Source organism: Lethenteron reissneri, chromosome 46 (genome assembly GCF_015708825.2).
Source record: "Lethenteron reissneri isolate LAM-NWPU_2019-01 chromosome 46, ASM1570882v1, whole genome shotgun sequence".
NCBI classification, from domain to species: domain Eukaryota; kingdom Metazoa; phylum Chordata; class Hyperoartia; order Petromyzontiformes; family Petromyzontidae; genus Lethenteron; species Lethenteron reissneri.
In genome coordinates, this window is record NC_083824.1 from 10,950,974 (window position 1) to 10,967,537 (window position 16,564).

At 52.3% G+C, this 16,564-nt stretch overlaps 1 protein-coding gene across 1 annotated transcript in view; it reads left to right on the plus strand.

The window, feature by feature from the left end:
* The first annotated feature begins 7,273 nt into the window (after positions 1–7,273).
* Positions 7,274–16,564, plus strand: part of LOC133354118 (aquaporin-3-like) — a 29,026-nt gene continuing 19,735 nt past the window's right edge. The window contains exons 1-2 of the mRNA XM_061570707.1: positions 7,274–7,422; positions 14,284–14,393. Of these exons, the coding sequence (XP_061426691.1) occupies positions 14,286–14,393 (108 nt within the window). The 5' untranslated portion in view covers positions 7,274–7,422; positions 14,284–14,285. The remainder of the gene's footprint in view (positions 7,423–14,283; positions 14,394–16,564) is intronic.

The following is a 16,564-nucleotide window of genomic DNA, read 5'->3' on the forward strand; positions in this document are numbered from 1 at the left end:
CTGTCATGTCGTGATCATCATCATCACGATTAGCTATTGTCTACTGCTGCATGTAGGCCTCCCTGCACCGTAGCCATCCCTGGCTGGCTGTGTGTGCGAAGTTATCGGACCCTCGACGCGAGCGAGCACTAGGAATATAAGCTCAGCCGTCGGTGGTGTAACTTTGTGTTCATGTTTGTGTGTTGATCTCCTTTGCCCAGAGCACGTAGCCAACCGCGCTGCGGGGTTAGGGTGTGATCGTAATTTAAAGCCCCTTTCTAAATCCACCTCTCGATGACGACTTGACCGCCACACACCCTTTTTCAGTCATTGTTTGACCATACTTCACCACGCTGGTTGATGCGGGTTGGTTGAAGGATGCAAAGGGACCTAAGACCGAGACCGGCTAATATCAGACCCACATTGATGCTGTGGTAACACAAACGAGAAGCTGCCCGTGGTCTCGTGGTTATCGCGCTGGACTCGCAATGCATGCAGGGGTCGCAGGGGTCGCTGGGTCCGCAGTTGAAACGACGGCGCAATGTCCTCAACCCTCCACCGACTGTGTTGCACCACAGGCGAGCGGCGAGTCGACACGGTGGGGTAAAATGTGGGGCGGTGGTACATCCACCTCTTCCAAGACATCTGGGCCAGCGCGGAAGAGTAGGCCAAATACACTCTCTCGAGTGGAGATCCTTCCATCCAGCAGTGGCGTGGAGCAGGCAAAACATCAGGGCGGCACCTTCATCTTTGTTGAGAATAAGAATAATAGGCGCTACATTTTCTTGCTGAAGTAGGCAATTGTTTCTTGCTGTGGTTGTCACACCTGATGACGGACGCTTGTGTTGCGCCCGAAACGTCGTGAGTTAATTTATTTTATATTTTTCATCTATGTGACTTTACCAAAAGAACCAAAGAGTATGGATCCTTGCAGTCAGGAAAATTTCAAATCTGGATAAAACTGGAGGTGTTAAGATGTCCAAGCACCAAAAAGAAAACTTTGGCAAGGAATGAAGTCTGCATTAGCCACACGCACGTGTGGTGAGCATGCAATCAAAACGTGCTCTGCTAAAATGTATGCGTTGTCTTTGAAACTGATTGGCCGAAAGATTTACTCTTACTATATCTATAAAAAAACACACACTTGTAAACATTCTTTAAACGATTTTAAATCCACCGATAAAGAGGTCAATGTACTAATACAGAAGATCATCTATAATTAATTATCAGGCGGCTTCAGCAGGGATTGGGGCGCCGGTAAAAAAAAAAACGTCGGATGATTATCCGACGTTTTATCATAATCACCGCTAATCATAATTTAAAATCGCTTATTGCATGACAGCTTAAAAATACGCTGCCAAGCTTTGCAGTGTTCATTAGGACGCTGTCTTTCCGAGAGCCCTGTTCTTCACCTGAGGACGGCTGCTTGCGTTGTGGCCCAAACGTCGTGAGAATTGTATCTTATTATGTTTTATTTGTATTATTTTATTATTTCCCTCCTACGTGACTTTACCGAAAGAACCAAGAATATACTTTTAGGTGTTGTTATGTTTTTGTTCGTGTTTCAAATGTGTTTACGACATGAAATTTCCATAAACAAACGTAAAAATCGAGAAAAATAAACATCCTGCTTTAACAAGATACTGCATTTAATGTAACCGTACGAACCACTCCACATGGGTGATGAATATAGCGCAGTATGATCATTGTTTACGTTGTTGTACGTCGTGTAAAGTGTACCGTGTATATCCCTAGCACAGGACCGACCTGCCTGGAGAAGAAAACTACAGGACGGTGCAGTCCTCTGTGAGAGTAGGAGACGCTCCGGTGCCATCTTGAAGAGGCAGCAGCGCAAATCTACCAAGGAAGGGCGTGTGGCTGCACCTCAGAGCTCTACATCCTCCCTGACCTGTCCAGTGTGCCACAGGGAATTCCGGGCTCGGATTGGCCTCTTCAGCCATCTGCGCACTCATCAAAACCCAACAAAATGACAAACGTGCCATGGTCATCATCAACTTTGATGGACGAACAAGAAGACCGTGTATAATATTTGACACTGAAATCAAGCAGAGCTAAACAAAACAAAAATCGTCACGGCCGTGGTGCCAATCGCCGGACTGGCGAGGGCCTCTGGAACGATTTCGACGGATCGTTCCGGGAACCTTGTTGGAAAGCGGCCGCGAAAATCGATGATCAACTGTAATCATTCAACAACAAAAAGTGCTAAACGCATTCGCTAAAACAAACGGCACCTTCCAGGGGAAGCTTTCATCCGCCTGTGGATCGAGACTGGCGGATGAGTGAGCGATGCAATGTGCTGTGTACGGAACGCGGCGATCCGTGTTGCCACTCCGGACAGAGGAGGACACGGCGTTCCGTGTCTGTCCCCGCTGCGCGTGCGATGACACCGCCAGTTGCCTCTTGATCCAAGTTGCCCTTCCGCCGATAGCGATCCACAGTTTGCTCGCTTCAACAAATCCTGCTCCACGAACAGTGGTTTCCCGGAGAGCCAACCCACGGGGGCGGTGGGTGATGGACGAAACGCGTATTTGGTATTTATATGTGGAGACACGAAACGTAATTCCACCAGTGTGTGTGTGTGTGCCTCTCACGTCGTCAGCTCGAGAGAGTTGCACGCCACTTCGATTTGGCTCAGCCGCGATCCGCAACGAGAAACGTGGCGAGCACAACGCACCTGTGAGACGTTCCGTGGCAGATGTGATTGATGTTCGTGTGTAGTTCAGTCAACTGGCGGCTTCGCGTCGCATACGGATACTGCCACCGCAGTGATTGCGATTGGTCAGCGCAGCTGAACCTTTAATCCAGAGGTCGCCGATTCGGCTCCATCTCCCTCCCCTGCCTCTTTATACCCCACTTCTTCAAAGACGCCTGGTCAGCGTGGAAGAGTAGGCCAAATACCCTATAATACCTGAACAGGTCCTGGGCAACACTCTTTACTCCCTACACTAACCCGTACTGACCAGCCTGGTGAAGTATGTTCACACAACCCCCCACCAACCGACACAACGTGGGGAGGTCTTCATCCAGCAGTGGATTGGCACACGGGCTGTAAGATATCGGTGTTCAATCCAAACGAAAAGAAGTATCCGGCTGATGTTAATATCCATCTCTGTGATTGGCACGGTTGGCTACGTACGGTGCGAAGGAAGTTCATCATACATACATGGGGAGCGGTAGTGTAGCAATTAGCGCGTTGCGCTACAAACCCGGCGACCCAAGTTTGATTATCGCTCACGGCCAACACCAGTGACGATTATCTGAACCGGTCCTGGCCCCCCCTAGGTCAACTCAGCCTTCAAAAGAGTACCTGGTGCGATGTGTAAACATCGCCACCGGGGAGACAAAGGCGGCCGGGGTGGTGTTGGCCACCCACCCCCTCGTGTGCCGTGCCGGCGTTCAAAGGTGCTCGCTAACAGCACTTGTCCCCCCCAACAGGCTATACGGGGGATCCCTGTCTTTATAGTATGTATGTATGCTGAACTTTTATATGTCCATAGCATGATGGCAATAGGCGAACGGGGAGCCTACAGGCATCGATTGCGACCTTGTACGGCCTTCAAGTCACCCAACCGGTCACCTGAGTGGCGTCATCGCCCCGCCAGTCCAATGTATTTGATATTTAAATGTGTGATTGTTTGCTTCTAAAGACACCATGGCAGGCTTAGTGCATAATTAAAAATGGATGGTTCAGAACATCTGGGCTTAAACATAAAATCGTTTTGAAATTCGCGTCGCATTATCTCGTCACTGATTGCCTATGATTTACATAATGAATGGGCTCTCACTCGTATGTACGGACTGTATGTTCAACTTCTTTCGCACCGTACGAAGCCAACCGTGCTAATTGAAGGTGCAGGGGGAAGGATAACAAACGAAACACAGAAATCACTTGTAAAGAAATTAGTTTTCAATCTATATCATTTAAAAGTGCATCGCTTCCAGTGACGTCCTATAACCGGGGAGCAAGAGCGTTCCAGACGGCCGCAGAAGTCAGTGAGCGAGAGACAGACACGAACTCCATCACCGCATTGCTGGAAGTGTATCGTGGGCGAGGAGAGAGGCCAAGAGGCCCTTCTGGAAGTCCCTGCACCTTTACTTTTCGCGGGACGTTTGGAACCGCAATGACATCGTCATCTGTTGTCATTCCATCACAACCTGCGCGCGCGCCCCCACCCCCAAACCACAATCAACGCCCACGTGCCGCCGTGCTGCCACTCCTCACATTCAGAGGCAAATTTGAATTCATCTTCACCCCCCACAGGTGCAGCAGCCCCAGGCAAGAGTGTCCCGCGCTCACCGCCTTTACAAGGACGTCTGTTTATATGCACAGAAGCTTTTGTCAGTCCTCATCACACGCACGCGCGCACACACAAAGTGCCTCCCGCTGAATGAACCAACACACCATGCCGATCTCATCAAGGAGCAAAACAACATCACGCGAACTTCGGGCATCATCGCAGCAGCAGCAGCTCTCAGATGCGCTTCTGCGTCCGTCTGGAACGCTCCTGCTGCCGACATTAGGAACACACCGGAGCTATGCACTTTTAAACAATCTAGACTGGAAACTAATGTCTTTAGAAATGTTTTTTGTGTTTAAATGTGCTGTCCTTCCCCCGTACCTCCGATTAGCACGGTTGGCTATACGTACGGTGCGAAAGAAGTACAGCATACATACACTGCAGGATGAGGTCACGGGGGTTTGTGGGCATTATTTGACCGCACCGCACCACGCTCGCCGTGTCACTTGGTGTACACGGGAAGCGTTGGCGTGATGGCATAGCCATGCGCCGATGAGCTCTACTCCGGAAGATACATATTCCCACAAGCCCTAATTGCAGCGTTGTCTGTGCATGGTGCTCGCACCTTCATCTACTCTCCAGGCTGAAAGCCCTGCTTAGCTTTGTCCATCTGGCGAGATTTAACGTGGCTTGGTCATTGAGTGATTTAGAATTTCAAGTGTCGGAATTGATTCCATCCATACTCATGAACATGTTTATATGTGCATATATCAGTATGCAAATTCACATCGCCCCTTGTCCGGGAGATTGATTCAAATGCGCCTGCTGTACTCCCATCTGCTGGGCACCTTGAAACTCCAGCAGGTTTTAGAGTTCCACAAATCTCTACGTGACCCACCAGCCCCCAGGCGTGCGCCACTACACTCGGCTCATTGACGTATTCATGATGATCGTAACATCGCGCAGTAAAAATTATACATCATGATTTCCCAATGTGTCCTAAATACAAAGATAAAAAAAATAGTGCTCATATCATTGCCTTGAATGAAATACTATTGTACAGGGTAATCCAGATGTCCTGTGACCCCCATTTAATAAAAAAACAAATTTAAGTAATGTTTATTTAAAACAGGAATTAATATTCAAAGGGTAAAACATGTAAGGGGTCAATTTATTGGTGGTGGAGGGGGGGGGGGGTTACAATACATCTAGACCACTCTGTAACAAATACAGAGGCTTTAACGTGGGTTTAAGTGAACGTATCTTGCTGATTAAAGAGGACGCGTGCTTAAGGCGAGTCCCTGGAGAACTCCGCACGCGGAACGCAACAACCCCAACCCACGCCCATCACGTGGATGGAATCCGCGACGGCCGCTCTCCACTCCTCGCCAACGAACCTTCCCCTCGTCCTCTCGGAAGTTTATTTTATTTTAATTTGTTTCTGTTACCGCTCCTTCTAAATGACCGCCTGTGTTTCGCCTCGTGTGACGGAGTTTGCCGCGCGTTCAGAGAGAGAGAGAGAGACGGAGAGATGAGCGCGCGGGTTCGAGTCAGTGAGTGGCACGCGAAGGTTCAACGACCCATCCGAATCGCCAAGGAGAGAGAGAGAGTCAGCGATGATTGAGCAGGACTCGTCGCTGGGAGGGATGGTGGGTCCGCGGTCGAGACTGCAGTCGGGGTCTCAGCCAAGGGAGTGAACCTCTGCCGCCGATGGGATGCGTAGCGAGGAGACGGGGCAGTGGAATTGGCTCGTGTGCAAGTGCTGCGCGGATAGTCGTGACATCGCAGAACCGTGAGATGTGACGGCGGGGCTTGCAGGAGAGGTGTTTACCCAGCAGCGGTTGTAATCGTGGCCGACGAGGATGATGTGAAACGGATATCGGCGCCTGCTGGGTGTGTTGAGTCTCGGAGCTGTCGATGTATCAGATGCGCGCAACGGCGACTGCTGGGCGCGCACAGGTGTGTGTGTGTTGGGTGTGTGTGTGTTGGGTGTGTGTGTGTGTTGGGGGTGTGTGTGTTGGGTGTGTGTTGGGTGTGTGGTAGTGTAGGGGTTAGTGGGGAGCGGTAGTGTAGCGGTTAGCGCTACGCTGCGTTACGAATCTGACGTCTCAAGTTCGATTCCAGCTCACGGCCAACACCGGTGACGATTATCTGAACCGGTCCTGGGCCCCCCCCTAGGTCGACTCAGCCTCAAACTAGTACCTGGTACGGTTCGTGAAAACATCACCGCTAGGGAGACAAAGACGGCTGGGCGTTGTGCTGCCCGTCCACCCCCTCGTGTGCCGCTCTGGCCTTCATAGGTGCTCGCTAACAGCACTTGCCCCAACAGTATGTTATGGTTATAGAGTGATCTTTGGTGTGTGTGTGTTGAGTGTGTGTGTGTTGAGTTTATGTGTGGTGTGTGTGTTGAGTGTGTGTGTCGAGTGTGTGTATGTGTATGTGGAGTGTGTGTATTGGGAGTGTGTGTGTGGTGTGTGTTGGGTGTGTGTTTCGGGTGTGCGTGTTGGGTGTGTGTGTCAAGTGTGTGTATGTGGAGTGTGTGTGTGTCTTGAGTATGTTGGGTGTGTTGGGTGTGTGGTGTGTGTGGTGTGTGTGTTGGGTGTGTGTGGAGTGTGTGTTCGGTGTGTGCGTGTGCGGAGTGATTGTGGAGTATGCGCACAGGTGTGTGGAGTTGATGTGTGTGCCAGCCTCGCGACGGAGAGCGCACAAGTGATTGCAGTGACTTCCATTCCCGCCCACGGCCAACACCAGTGGCTATTATCTCAACCAGTCCCCGAGGTCGACTCAACCTCAAATGAGTACCTGATGCGGTGTGTCAATATCGCCACGAGAAAGACAAAGGCGGCCGAGCGTGCTGCTAGCCACCCACTCCCTCGCGTGTCGTTCCTACCTTCATAGGTGCTCGCTGCGCACCCAGAGCACTTGCCCCAAAAGTGTGTTGAGTATATACGGGTTCTCTTTGTCTTTGTGTGCGTTGGGAGGGGCTGCCCTTCCCCCCACCCCCCAAACCCCCTCTGCTCCCCGCCCCAATCCTCGCCCGCGCCCCTCCACGCTTTAAAATGAGCGCTGCGCTCACAGCCTCGTGTTCAGCAGCTCCATCCTCCTCCTCTTCCATCTCCATCCTGCTCATCGGCCTCCTCGGTCTCCGCCTCTCGTAGTGCGGCCAGAACAGCAAAACCTGCAGGTAGAGACATCCAGGGTCACTCGCCTCGTTCATTCTCCTGCCCGGATTCACCGAGCAGAGGGAGGGAGAGAGAGAGAGGCGGGGGAGGGGGAGGTTCGTTGTGGGATTTTTTTAAGTTTGGGGAAATCGAAAACGTTGGAATATCGATGCCACCTCGCACGCGCATTTGGGCGTCGTTACTCGCGTTTAATTCTAGAGCGATCGGAATGTATACGACGCGTAAGAGTTTCGTTTTAATATCTTGCTGAATGCGGTCTTACAAATTGACTTGGGATGTTCATTGAGTAGGTGGGACCCGGTCGCGGCTGTAGTGACAATGAGATGGTGAAGCAGGCGAAGCTTTGCTGGCATTACATTACTTGAATGGTAACAAAGCTTGTATGGTCAACGATAATTGTGTTGTCACTGTTGTTGCGTTCACCGCGTGCGACGATCCAATAGGATATGTGGTCTATTAAACAGCCACGCGTGTGTGAACGCGATGTGTGTGTCAGTCTGTGTGTCAGTCTGTGAGTGTGTGTCTGTGAGTGTGTGTCTGTGAGTGTTTGGTCGTGGTTACTTATGCCCCCACCGAAGACGAACATCCGTGGAGGGATGCAAGCAAAGCCGATGAGTCAGACGCTTTCTATGACCTCCTGTCACAGGTGCTGGCTAAAGTGGCCACTCGGGACAGAGTCATCTTGTTGGGTGACTTCAATGCCCGAGTTGGTCATGATGCTGACACCTGGTCTGGAGTGATTGGAAGGCATGGGCCAGATCAGCTCAATAATAACGGTAGGAGGCTGCTAGATTTTTGTGCAGCCCATGGGCTTGTAATTACCAACACGCTCTTCCGGCATCGGCGCATCCACACAACATCATGGATACATGCCGGGTCCAAGCAAGAACATCTGCTGGACTACATAGTGACGAACCAGCGGATGCGAACCCATGTCCTTGACACCAGGACCTACCGTGGAGCTGATCTGTCCTCTGACCATCGACTAGTCATCTGTAAGATGCGCCTGCCTTTCTTCCACTCCGGTGGTGGGTGTACACCCAGGATCCCATTCCAACCAAAAGTGGCCTGGTCTCAGTTAGCTGATGAAAGTTGCAAGCGAGAATTTCATCATCGCTTGCAGCTGGGGTTGGCATCGTCCCCCACTCCACCTGATGTCGAGGGTAAATGGGCGAGGTTTAGGACTGTGACTCATGCAGCTGCAATGGCTGCTTTGGGTACGCGGTCCAGACCTCCCCAGAAACCCTGGCTGACAGAGGAGGTGTTCAGGTTAATTGAGAAAAAGCGACAGGCCCACTCTCATCGCCTACAGCATCCCACGTCAGAGAATGAGGAGGTTTACCGCAGCCTTCGCTCGGAAGTTCGGAGAGCCGTAAGGCGTTGTAAGGATGGGTGGTGGTCGCGGGTTGCTGAGGAGATGGAGTCTGCCTCAGTGGCCCGTGATCACAAATCACTATTTAACTCCATCAAAAAAGTAACCTGCAGCGCCACACCTATTACCATCATTAGAGGAAAAAACGGTGATCCAATCTCCGACCCCCAGGAACAGGTTTGCAGATTTTCTGAGCATTTCTGTGAGGTCCTGGGGGAGGGAAATTCTCTCAGCCAGGAAAACATCATGGCACAAAGTGGGGATAACCCTGCTGAGGCTGCGGTGCCTCAAATATTGGAAGAGGTCACCCCCTGTGAGTGGCTGGCTGAGGTTCCAGCTGTTGAGGAAGTACTGAGGGCGATCCGGAGTCTGAGACCAGGGAAGGCACCGGGCAGAGATGATCTCCCAAGCGAAATGCTGAGGGAGGGTGGCGTTTGTGCACAGACTGCCCTATATGACATCATAACAACAGTCTGGACCACTGGACGGGTTCCGCAGGACTGGAAGGATGCCCTGGTGGTTCCCCTCTTTAAGAAGGGGGACCGCACAGACTGTAACAACTACAGGGGCATCTCACTCCTCAGTGTGCCGGGTAAGGTCCTGGCAAGGATTATTCAACATCGCCTTGCTAGGCACGCTGAGGAGGGGCTTGCGGAGCCCCAATGCGGTTTCAGGAAAGGGCGGTCCTGCACAGATGCCATATTTTCTGTCCGTCTGCTACAGCAGAGGTGTAGGGAATTCCAAAAAGACCTACATCTCTGCTTTATTGACCTGGTCAAGGCCTATGATACCATCAGTAGGACTGGACTCTGGGTTGTTCTTCGTGCTTTCGGAGTCCCTGACCCTCTGCTCACGATCATTAAGGACCTTCATGATGGTGAGCGGGCCCGGGTAAAACTACGTGGCCGGGAGTCGGAGCCTTTCCCTGTACACCTTGGGGTGCGACAGGGATGTCCTCTGGCTCCCACATTATTTAACATCTATTTTGACCGCGTAGTTCGTGAAGCCTTCAATAGCTGTACCGGGGGAATTTCCGTTTGGTACAGATATAATGGGAGGCTGATCGACGCCCGGGTGCGATCAAGGGATGGCTCCCTATTGGTCAACCACGTTATGTATGCCGATGATTTGGTAATAGCTGCTCATTCAGAAGAGGAGTTGGAGGCGCTGTTGCTGAGACTGGAGCGTGCCACTAAGAGGTGGGGCCTTACCATCAGCCCCACCAAAACCAAGCACCTGCCTGGGTATTTTGTACCATCGGACACTCCACCCCCACAACTCCCAATTGGTGATGGGGCAGTTGTGGAGAGAGTGGAGAGTTTCCCATACCTGGGCAGTATGCTTATGACCGGCTCCAGTCTATCAGCAGAGGTCTCACTCCGAATCAGTCGAGCGGCAATATCTTTTCATCGGTTGCGTAACGCTGTGTGGAAGCTACCTGGTCTGTCGCTCCGCACGAAGCTTCAGGTCTTCTCGGCCACGGTCATTCCCTCCCTTCTCTACGCTTGCGAGACGTGGACCCCCCTGGTGGAGCATCTTCGCCGGTTGGAAACATTTAGGCTGGCCTGCCTACGATCCATCCTGGGTTTAACCAGGCTGGATTGTGTGAGGAGCTCACAAATCCTTGAAAGATCTGGGCAAAGTCCCATCAGTGAGCTCCTCCGGCAGGCAAGGCTGCGTTGGCTGGGTCATGTAGCCCGCATGCCCAGCCACCGCATGCCTAAACAGCTTTTGTTCGGCCGGATCGAGGGGGCTAGACGGGCGCGGCACGGGCTGGAGAAGAGATGGAGTGATGTGGTACAGGAGGACGTGGAGCTGAGTGGACTTGCCGATGACTGGTACCAGCGGTGTCAAGATCGGCCTCAGTGGAGGAGGCTCGTGAAGGACGCTACTGGGCAGTTGGAGGCAGTCGCCCTCCAACAACAACGGAGGGCGGAGGAGCGATGCTCACAACAACGAGCGGAGCGCCGGGTGGCTAAAGCACAGCAAGTTGGCACAGTAGGGGGCACAGGTGGTGCATCAGCCAGTCATCTCGGTCATCTCGGTCAGTCGACCAGTGGCACCTGGGTCTGCCCCGTGACCTCCTGCCAGCGGGCTTTCGACACTTCACGTGGCCTCAAGGTGCACTTGGCCTGGCACAAGCATCGTGGTGACGTCACCGCCACTTAGTGGCGAATGGCGGTTGTTGTTGTTGTTGTGAGTGTTTGTCTGTGTCTGTGTAGCAGTTCGCGCGCTGCTCTATGAATCCCGCGACCACCAACATCGGTGACGTTTAACTGTATCTGTCCTGGGCCTCCCGTAGGTCGACTCGGCCTAAAATAAGTACCTGGTGCGGTGTGTAAACCTCGCCACTAGAGAGACAAAGGCGGCCGGGCGTGGTGCTAGCTCACCCACCCCCTCGTGTGCCGTGCAGACCTTCATAGGCGCTGTTCGCGATAAGCACTTGCCCCATCGGCCTGTTACAGGCTACACGGGGTGGGGAGGGGGTCATTGTAATGAAACGCCGTGCTTATGAACATGCTCCCTCGTGTAACAGGGGAGGGGATTGAGGGGGCTGTGTGTACAAGGAAGTGGCACCACAACAGCGAACTTGATCGGGGGATGAGGCTCGTGGTGCTGGACACGAACATCGCCCACTCAGTGGACGGCAGAGCCCCTGGGAGCCCTGCAAGCACGTGGCCTCGACGCGGAGTGCGGTCGGCGGAGGAAGTCACGAGCGCGTGTCCGTGAAGGGGCAGTTCAGGGAGTTTGGCGAGTTGAGAAGGAGAGCGTGGGTTCCACTGTTGAGAGCTCTACACGAAGTTGTTTCATAATAGTGAAAGTCGACGCGCTACAGGTTGTTCAAAGTGTGGACGAGTATAGTTTTATTAATTCGTGTTGCCCGTTTGGGTTAAAACGTGCACGGTTGTCGGAGTCTTCTCTTGCTGTTTATATCTAGTAACGTTTAGGCGACGTTACGTGTGCACCCTGTGTGTGTCGGTGTGTGTGTCGGTGCGTACCCCGTGTTTGTGTGTGGTAGCGTGTGTGGGTGTCAGTGCGAACCCCGTGTGCGTGCGTGTGTGTCAGTGCGTGCACCCTATTGCAGCTGCATGAGCAACAGTCCTTTGGGTACACGGTCCAGACCTCTCCAGAGACCCTGGCTGACAGAGGTGAAGTAGTCACCCCCTGTGAGTGGCTGGCTGAGGTGCCATCTCTTGAGGAAGTACTGAAGGCGATTCAGAGTCTGAGACCAGGAAAAGCACCGGGCAGAGATGATCTCCCAAGCGAAATGCTGAGGGAGGGTGGCGTTTGTGCACAGACTGCCCTATATGACATCATAACAACAGTCTGGACCACTGGACGGATTGGAAGGATGTCCTGGTTGTCCCCCTCTTTAAGACCGCACAGACTACAGGGGCATCTCACTCCTCAGTGTGCCGGGAAAGGTCCTGGCAAGGATTATTCAACATCGCCTTGCCAGGCACGCTGAGGAGAGGCTTGTGGAGCCCCAATGTGGTTTCAGGAAAGGGCGGTCCTGCACAGATGCAGCAGAGGTGTAAGGAATTCCAACAAGATCTACATCTCTGCTTTATTGACTTGGTCAAAGCCTATGATACCATCAGTAAGCCTGGGCTCTGGGTTGTTTGTGCTTTCGGAGTCCCTGACCTGCTGCTCGCTATCATTAAGGACCTTCATGATGGTGAGCGGGCCCGGGTAAAACTACGTGGCCGGGAGTCGGAGCCATTCCCTGTTCACTTTGGGGTGCGACAGGAATGTCCTCTGGCTCCCACATTATTTAAGATTTATTTCGACCACGTAGGTCGTGAAGCCTTCAATCGCTGTCCCGGAGGAATTTCCATCTGGTACAGATACAATGAGAGGCTGATCGATGCCCGTGTGCGATCAAGGGATGGCTCCCTATTGCTCAACCATGTTATGCATGCCGATGATCTGGTAATTGTTGCTCACTCAGAGAAGGAGTTGAAGGCGCAGCTGCTGAACTTGGAGCATGCCACTAAGAGTTGGGGCCTTGCCATCGGCCCCACCAAAACTAAGCACCTGCCTGGGTATTTTGTACCATCGGACACTCCTTCCCCACAACTCCCAATTGGTGATATGGCATTTGTGGAGAGAGTGAAGAGTTTCCCAAACCTGGGCAGTGTGCTCATGACCGGCTCTGGTTTGACAGCAGAGGTCTCACTCCGAATCAGTCGAGCGGCATTATCTTTTCATCGGTTACGTAACGCTGTGTGGAAGCTACCTGGTCTGTCGTTTCGCACGAAGCTCCAGGTCTTCTCGGCTGCAGTCATTCCCTCCCTTCTCTACACTTGCCAAACTTGGACCCCCCCTAATGGAACATCTTCACCAGTTAGAAACATTTAGGCTGGCCTGCCTACGATCCACTCTGGGTATAACCAGGCTGGTTTGTGTGAGGAGCTCGCATATCCTTGAAAGATATTGACCGTCCCATCGGTGAGCTCCTCCGGCAGGCAAGGCTGCGTTGGCTGGGTCATGTAGCCCGCATGCCCAGCCACCGATCGAGGAGACTTAATGGGCGAGGCATGGGGTTAGAGAAGAGGTGGAGTGATGTGGCACGGGAGGATGTGGAGCTAAGTGGACTTACCGATGACTGGTACCAGCGGTGTCAAGATCGGCCTCTGTGGAGGAGGCTCGTGAAGGACGCTACTGGGCAGTTGGAGGCAGTCGCCCTCCAACAACAACGGAGGGCGGAGGAGCGACGCTCACAACGAGCGGAGCGCCGGGTGGCTAAAGCACAGTAGGGGGCACAGGTGGTGCATCGGCCAGTCATCTCGGTCAGTCGACCCGTGGCACCTGCTGGGTCTGCCCCGTGACCTCCTGCCAGCGGGCGTTCGACACTTCACGTGGCCTCAACGTGCACCTAGCCTGGCACAAGCGTCGTGGTGACGTCACCGCCACTTAGTGGCGAATGCCGGTTGTTGTTGTTGTGTCGGTGTGCACTTGCACGTGTGTGTGTCGGTGTACACCCCCCGTGTGTTTGTGCGGGAGCGGTGGTGTAGCGGTTAGCGCGCTGCGTTACTTGCCTAGCGACCTGGGTTCGATTCTCGCTCACGGCCAACACCATTGACGATTATCTGAACCGGTCTTGAGCCTCGCCTAGGTTGACTCGGCCTCAAATAAGTACATCGTGCGATATGTAAACATCGTCACGAGGTAGACAAAGGCGGCCGGGCGTGGGGTTGGTTATCCACCCCCTAGTGTGCTGTTCCGGCCTTCATAGGTGCTCGCTAACTGCATTTTCCCCAACAGTCTGTTAGGGCTATACAGGGGATCTTTGTCTTTGACTCGGTGTGCACCCCGCACCTCCGATTAGCACGGTTGGCTACGTACGGTGTGAAATCATTTCAACATGCGTACATTCAACATACATCCGTGCATGTATGTTCACCCTCTTTGTCTGTTGTTGGTCCGTATATATTCGCCCTCTCTTCGCGTCGGTGCGTTCACCTTGTGCGCGTGTGTGCGGTTGCAGACATGCCGTCGCACGATGGTCGCTTCAAGCAGCTGGAGCGCAAGCTGCACGTGAAGAACGTGATGATCCGTGAGGCCTTGGCGGAGTTCATGGGGACCTTCCTTCTCGTCGTGAGTACAGAGCAACTTTCACGAGGCCCCCGCAGCACGTGCTTGTGCGCACGCGCCCGCCAATTCTCTCCACACCTGTGCACAGTGCAGTCTATGGAGGGCACTGATTGTGTCCTGTAGGGTGTAGTAGAAATAATAGTAATAGGGGGATGAAACCCTTTCTGGGAATGGAACAGGAGGTGTTAAAATGTTCAAACACCAAATAGACACCTTTTGGCATGGGATCAAGTCTGCATTAACCACACGTCCTTGTGGTGAACATGCCAAGAAACATGCTCTAATAACAGACGCATTGTCTTTGAAACCGATTGGCTTTCACCTTCTTTATGGCCTCGTCTCAGAAGTGTCAGCCCAGAGAACGCCAAAAGGCGAAGAGTAAAAGGACAATCTTGAAGCTTCCGTAACTGCTGGAATCCAAACTCTTTGGTTCTTTCGCTAAAGTCACGTAGGTAGAAAAAATAAAAATTGATAGATCACGAAGTTTCGATCGCAACGCAAGCAATCGTCATCAGGTGAGACAAACACAGCAGGAGAACTGCTGAGGCTGGTGAACCAAAGAGTACAGTGAAAAGACGATGATTGTATCGGGGTATTTGTAGCTCGGGTTGAGCAGCGATATCATGGATATTGTTTTATTGCCAGAATGGGTAAAACCTATTCTTATTTTTGGTTGTTTGATACTGGCAAGAAAAGATCCCGTGATGATGATTGTAACAAGGGCACTTGCATTCAGATTGTGCCCATAGTCTAATTAAACGTCCTCTGAGCAAAGTTGTTGGGTTTTTTTATCCATAGGGAGGACCCCTCTAAATGTCAGCTTTTAACCCTGCCTCTGGCACAAGGACTGGCATGGTGGACATTAATCCGCCAGTAGGCAGGTGATGATTGCTCTCGCCCCCCTCCAATTGAGCAATTTGCGGTGCAAGTTTTCAACTTGGAAAAGTGGACCGTGACTCCAGCACAGAACGCAGCCACTCTTTCTTTTTTCCTTTCCACCAAATGACGTCGAGGGATTATTTTTAACCGTTCACTGCAAAGCAGGAGGTGTGTATTTACGGTTAATTACACCCGCGGCGTTAACCGGGGCTGCCCGCGGGAACCGAACTGCGAACCTCTGAGAACAAGCTGCTCGTTCGGCCGCGACCACTGCCCTGAACGATCTGTGCAGGCGTATTTTGTTTGTATGCCCACGAAGGGAGAAATGATTTTATGTTTTGAGTGGCATTCATTTGGAACAACCCGCAAGCGTATAGCGCCCTGTTTATTGAATTATTTGAATCTGGTGATTATAATTAAAATGGAAGAAAAAAATTGCCCTAATTTTTCAAAGTAATAAAAACAATTTTCAACTACAGCCGCCTGTGTCAATCTACTGCTGGATGAAGCCGCGCCCCACACCCCTCCCCTCTCCACGCCACGTTCTTCATGAGCGATGGTTGTTTGGCTTCGCCACACTTGTCAGTGCGGTTTGGGAAAGGGGGAGGTTGAGTTAGTGCCCTTCTGTCTGACCATTGGCCACGGCCAGGACTCGAACTCGGGTGGAGTTGTTGGTGGGTGGCTTCGTTGAGTTGTGTTCAGGGTCGCTGATTGATTTGTGGCAAGGGCTGCTCGGCTATTAGTCAAGGTGATGGTTTTTATTTTTGGCAAGCGTTTGTAGGATGCGAGTTAAGTCGTGGTTAAAGCGGTTAGTCGAGTTTGAGTAAAGTTTGCTCGGTTGCTCCTTGTTGTGCTAAGAGGAGTTGCCTGTTGTGACCTGGCGAGAGTAACCAACACCTGCTCTGCTGCACGGCACTTGGGTTCTGCTCGGTCTCTGTGTTGCATTGCACCACTGGGGCAATTAATGTGAACGGTGAGGTTTCTCCACCCCGCTCAGCGGCAGGTGGTCATGCGTGCACAAAGGCCCTTTAGATTTACGTTCGCACCCAGCGTGGAACGGCGGGGGGGCGTCCACTGCCACACCCTTAGGGCCATTCCATCTGTGCAAGAGCGTGGAGGATGGACAAAGCTGCTTCTCCCCCTGGTCCAGCGATTCTTCTGGTATAAATCAATATTCAGATTCGGGTGATTTTTTTTTTTTCTGGGCCGCGACTCGCCATCATTAGCAGTCCCCAAGGCTGTCGTGAACAATTCCACATTACTTCGCTGTAGTGGTGCGAGCCACCCATATGGTG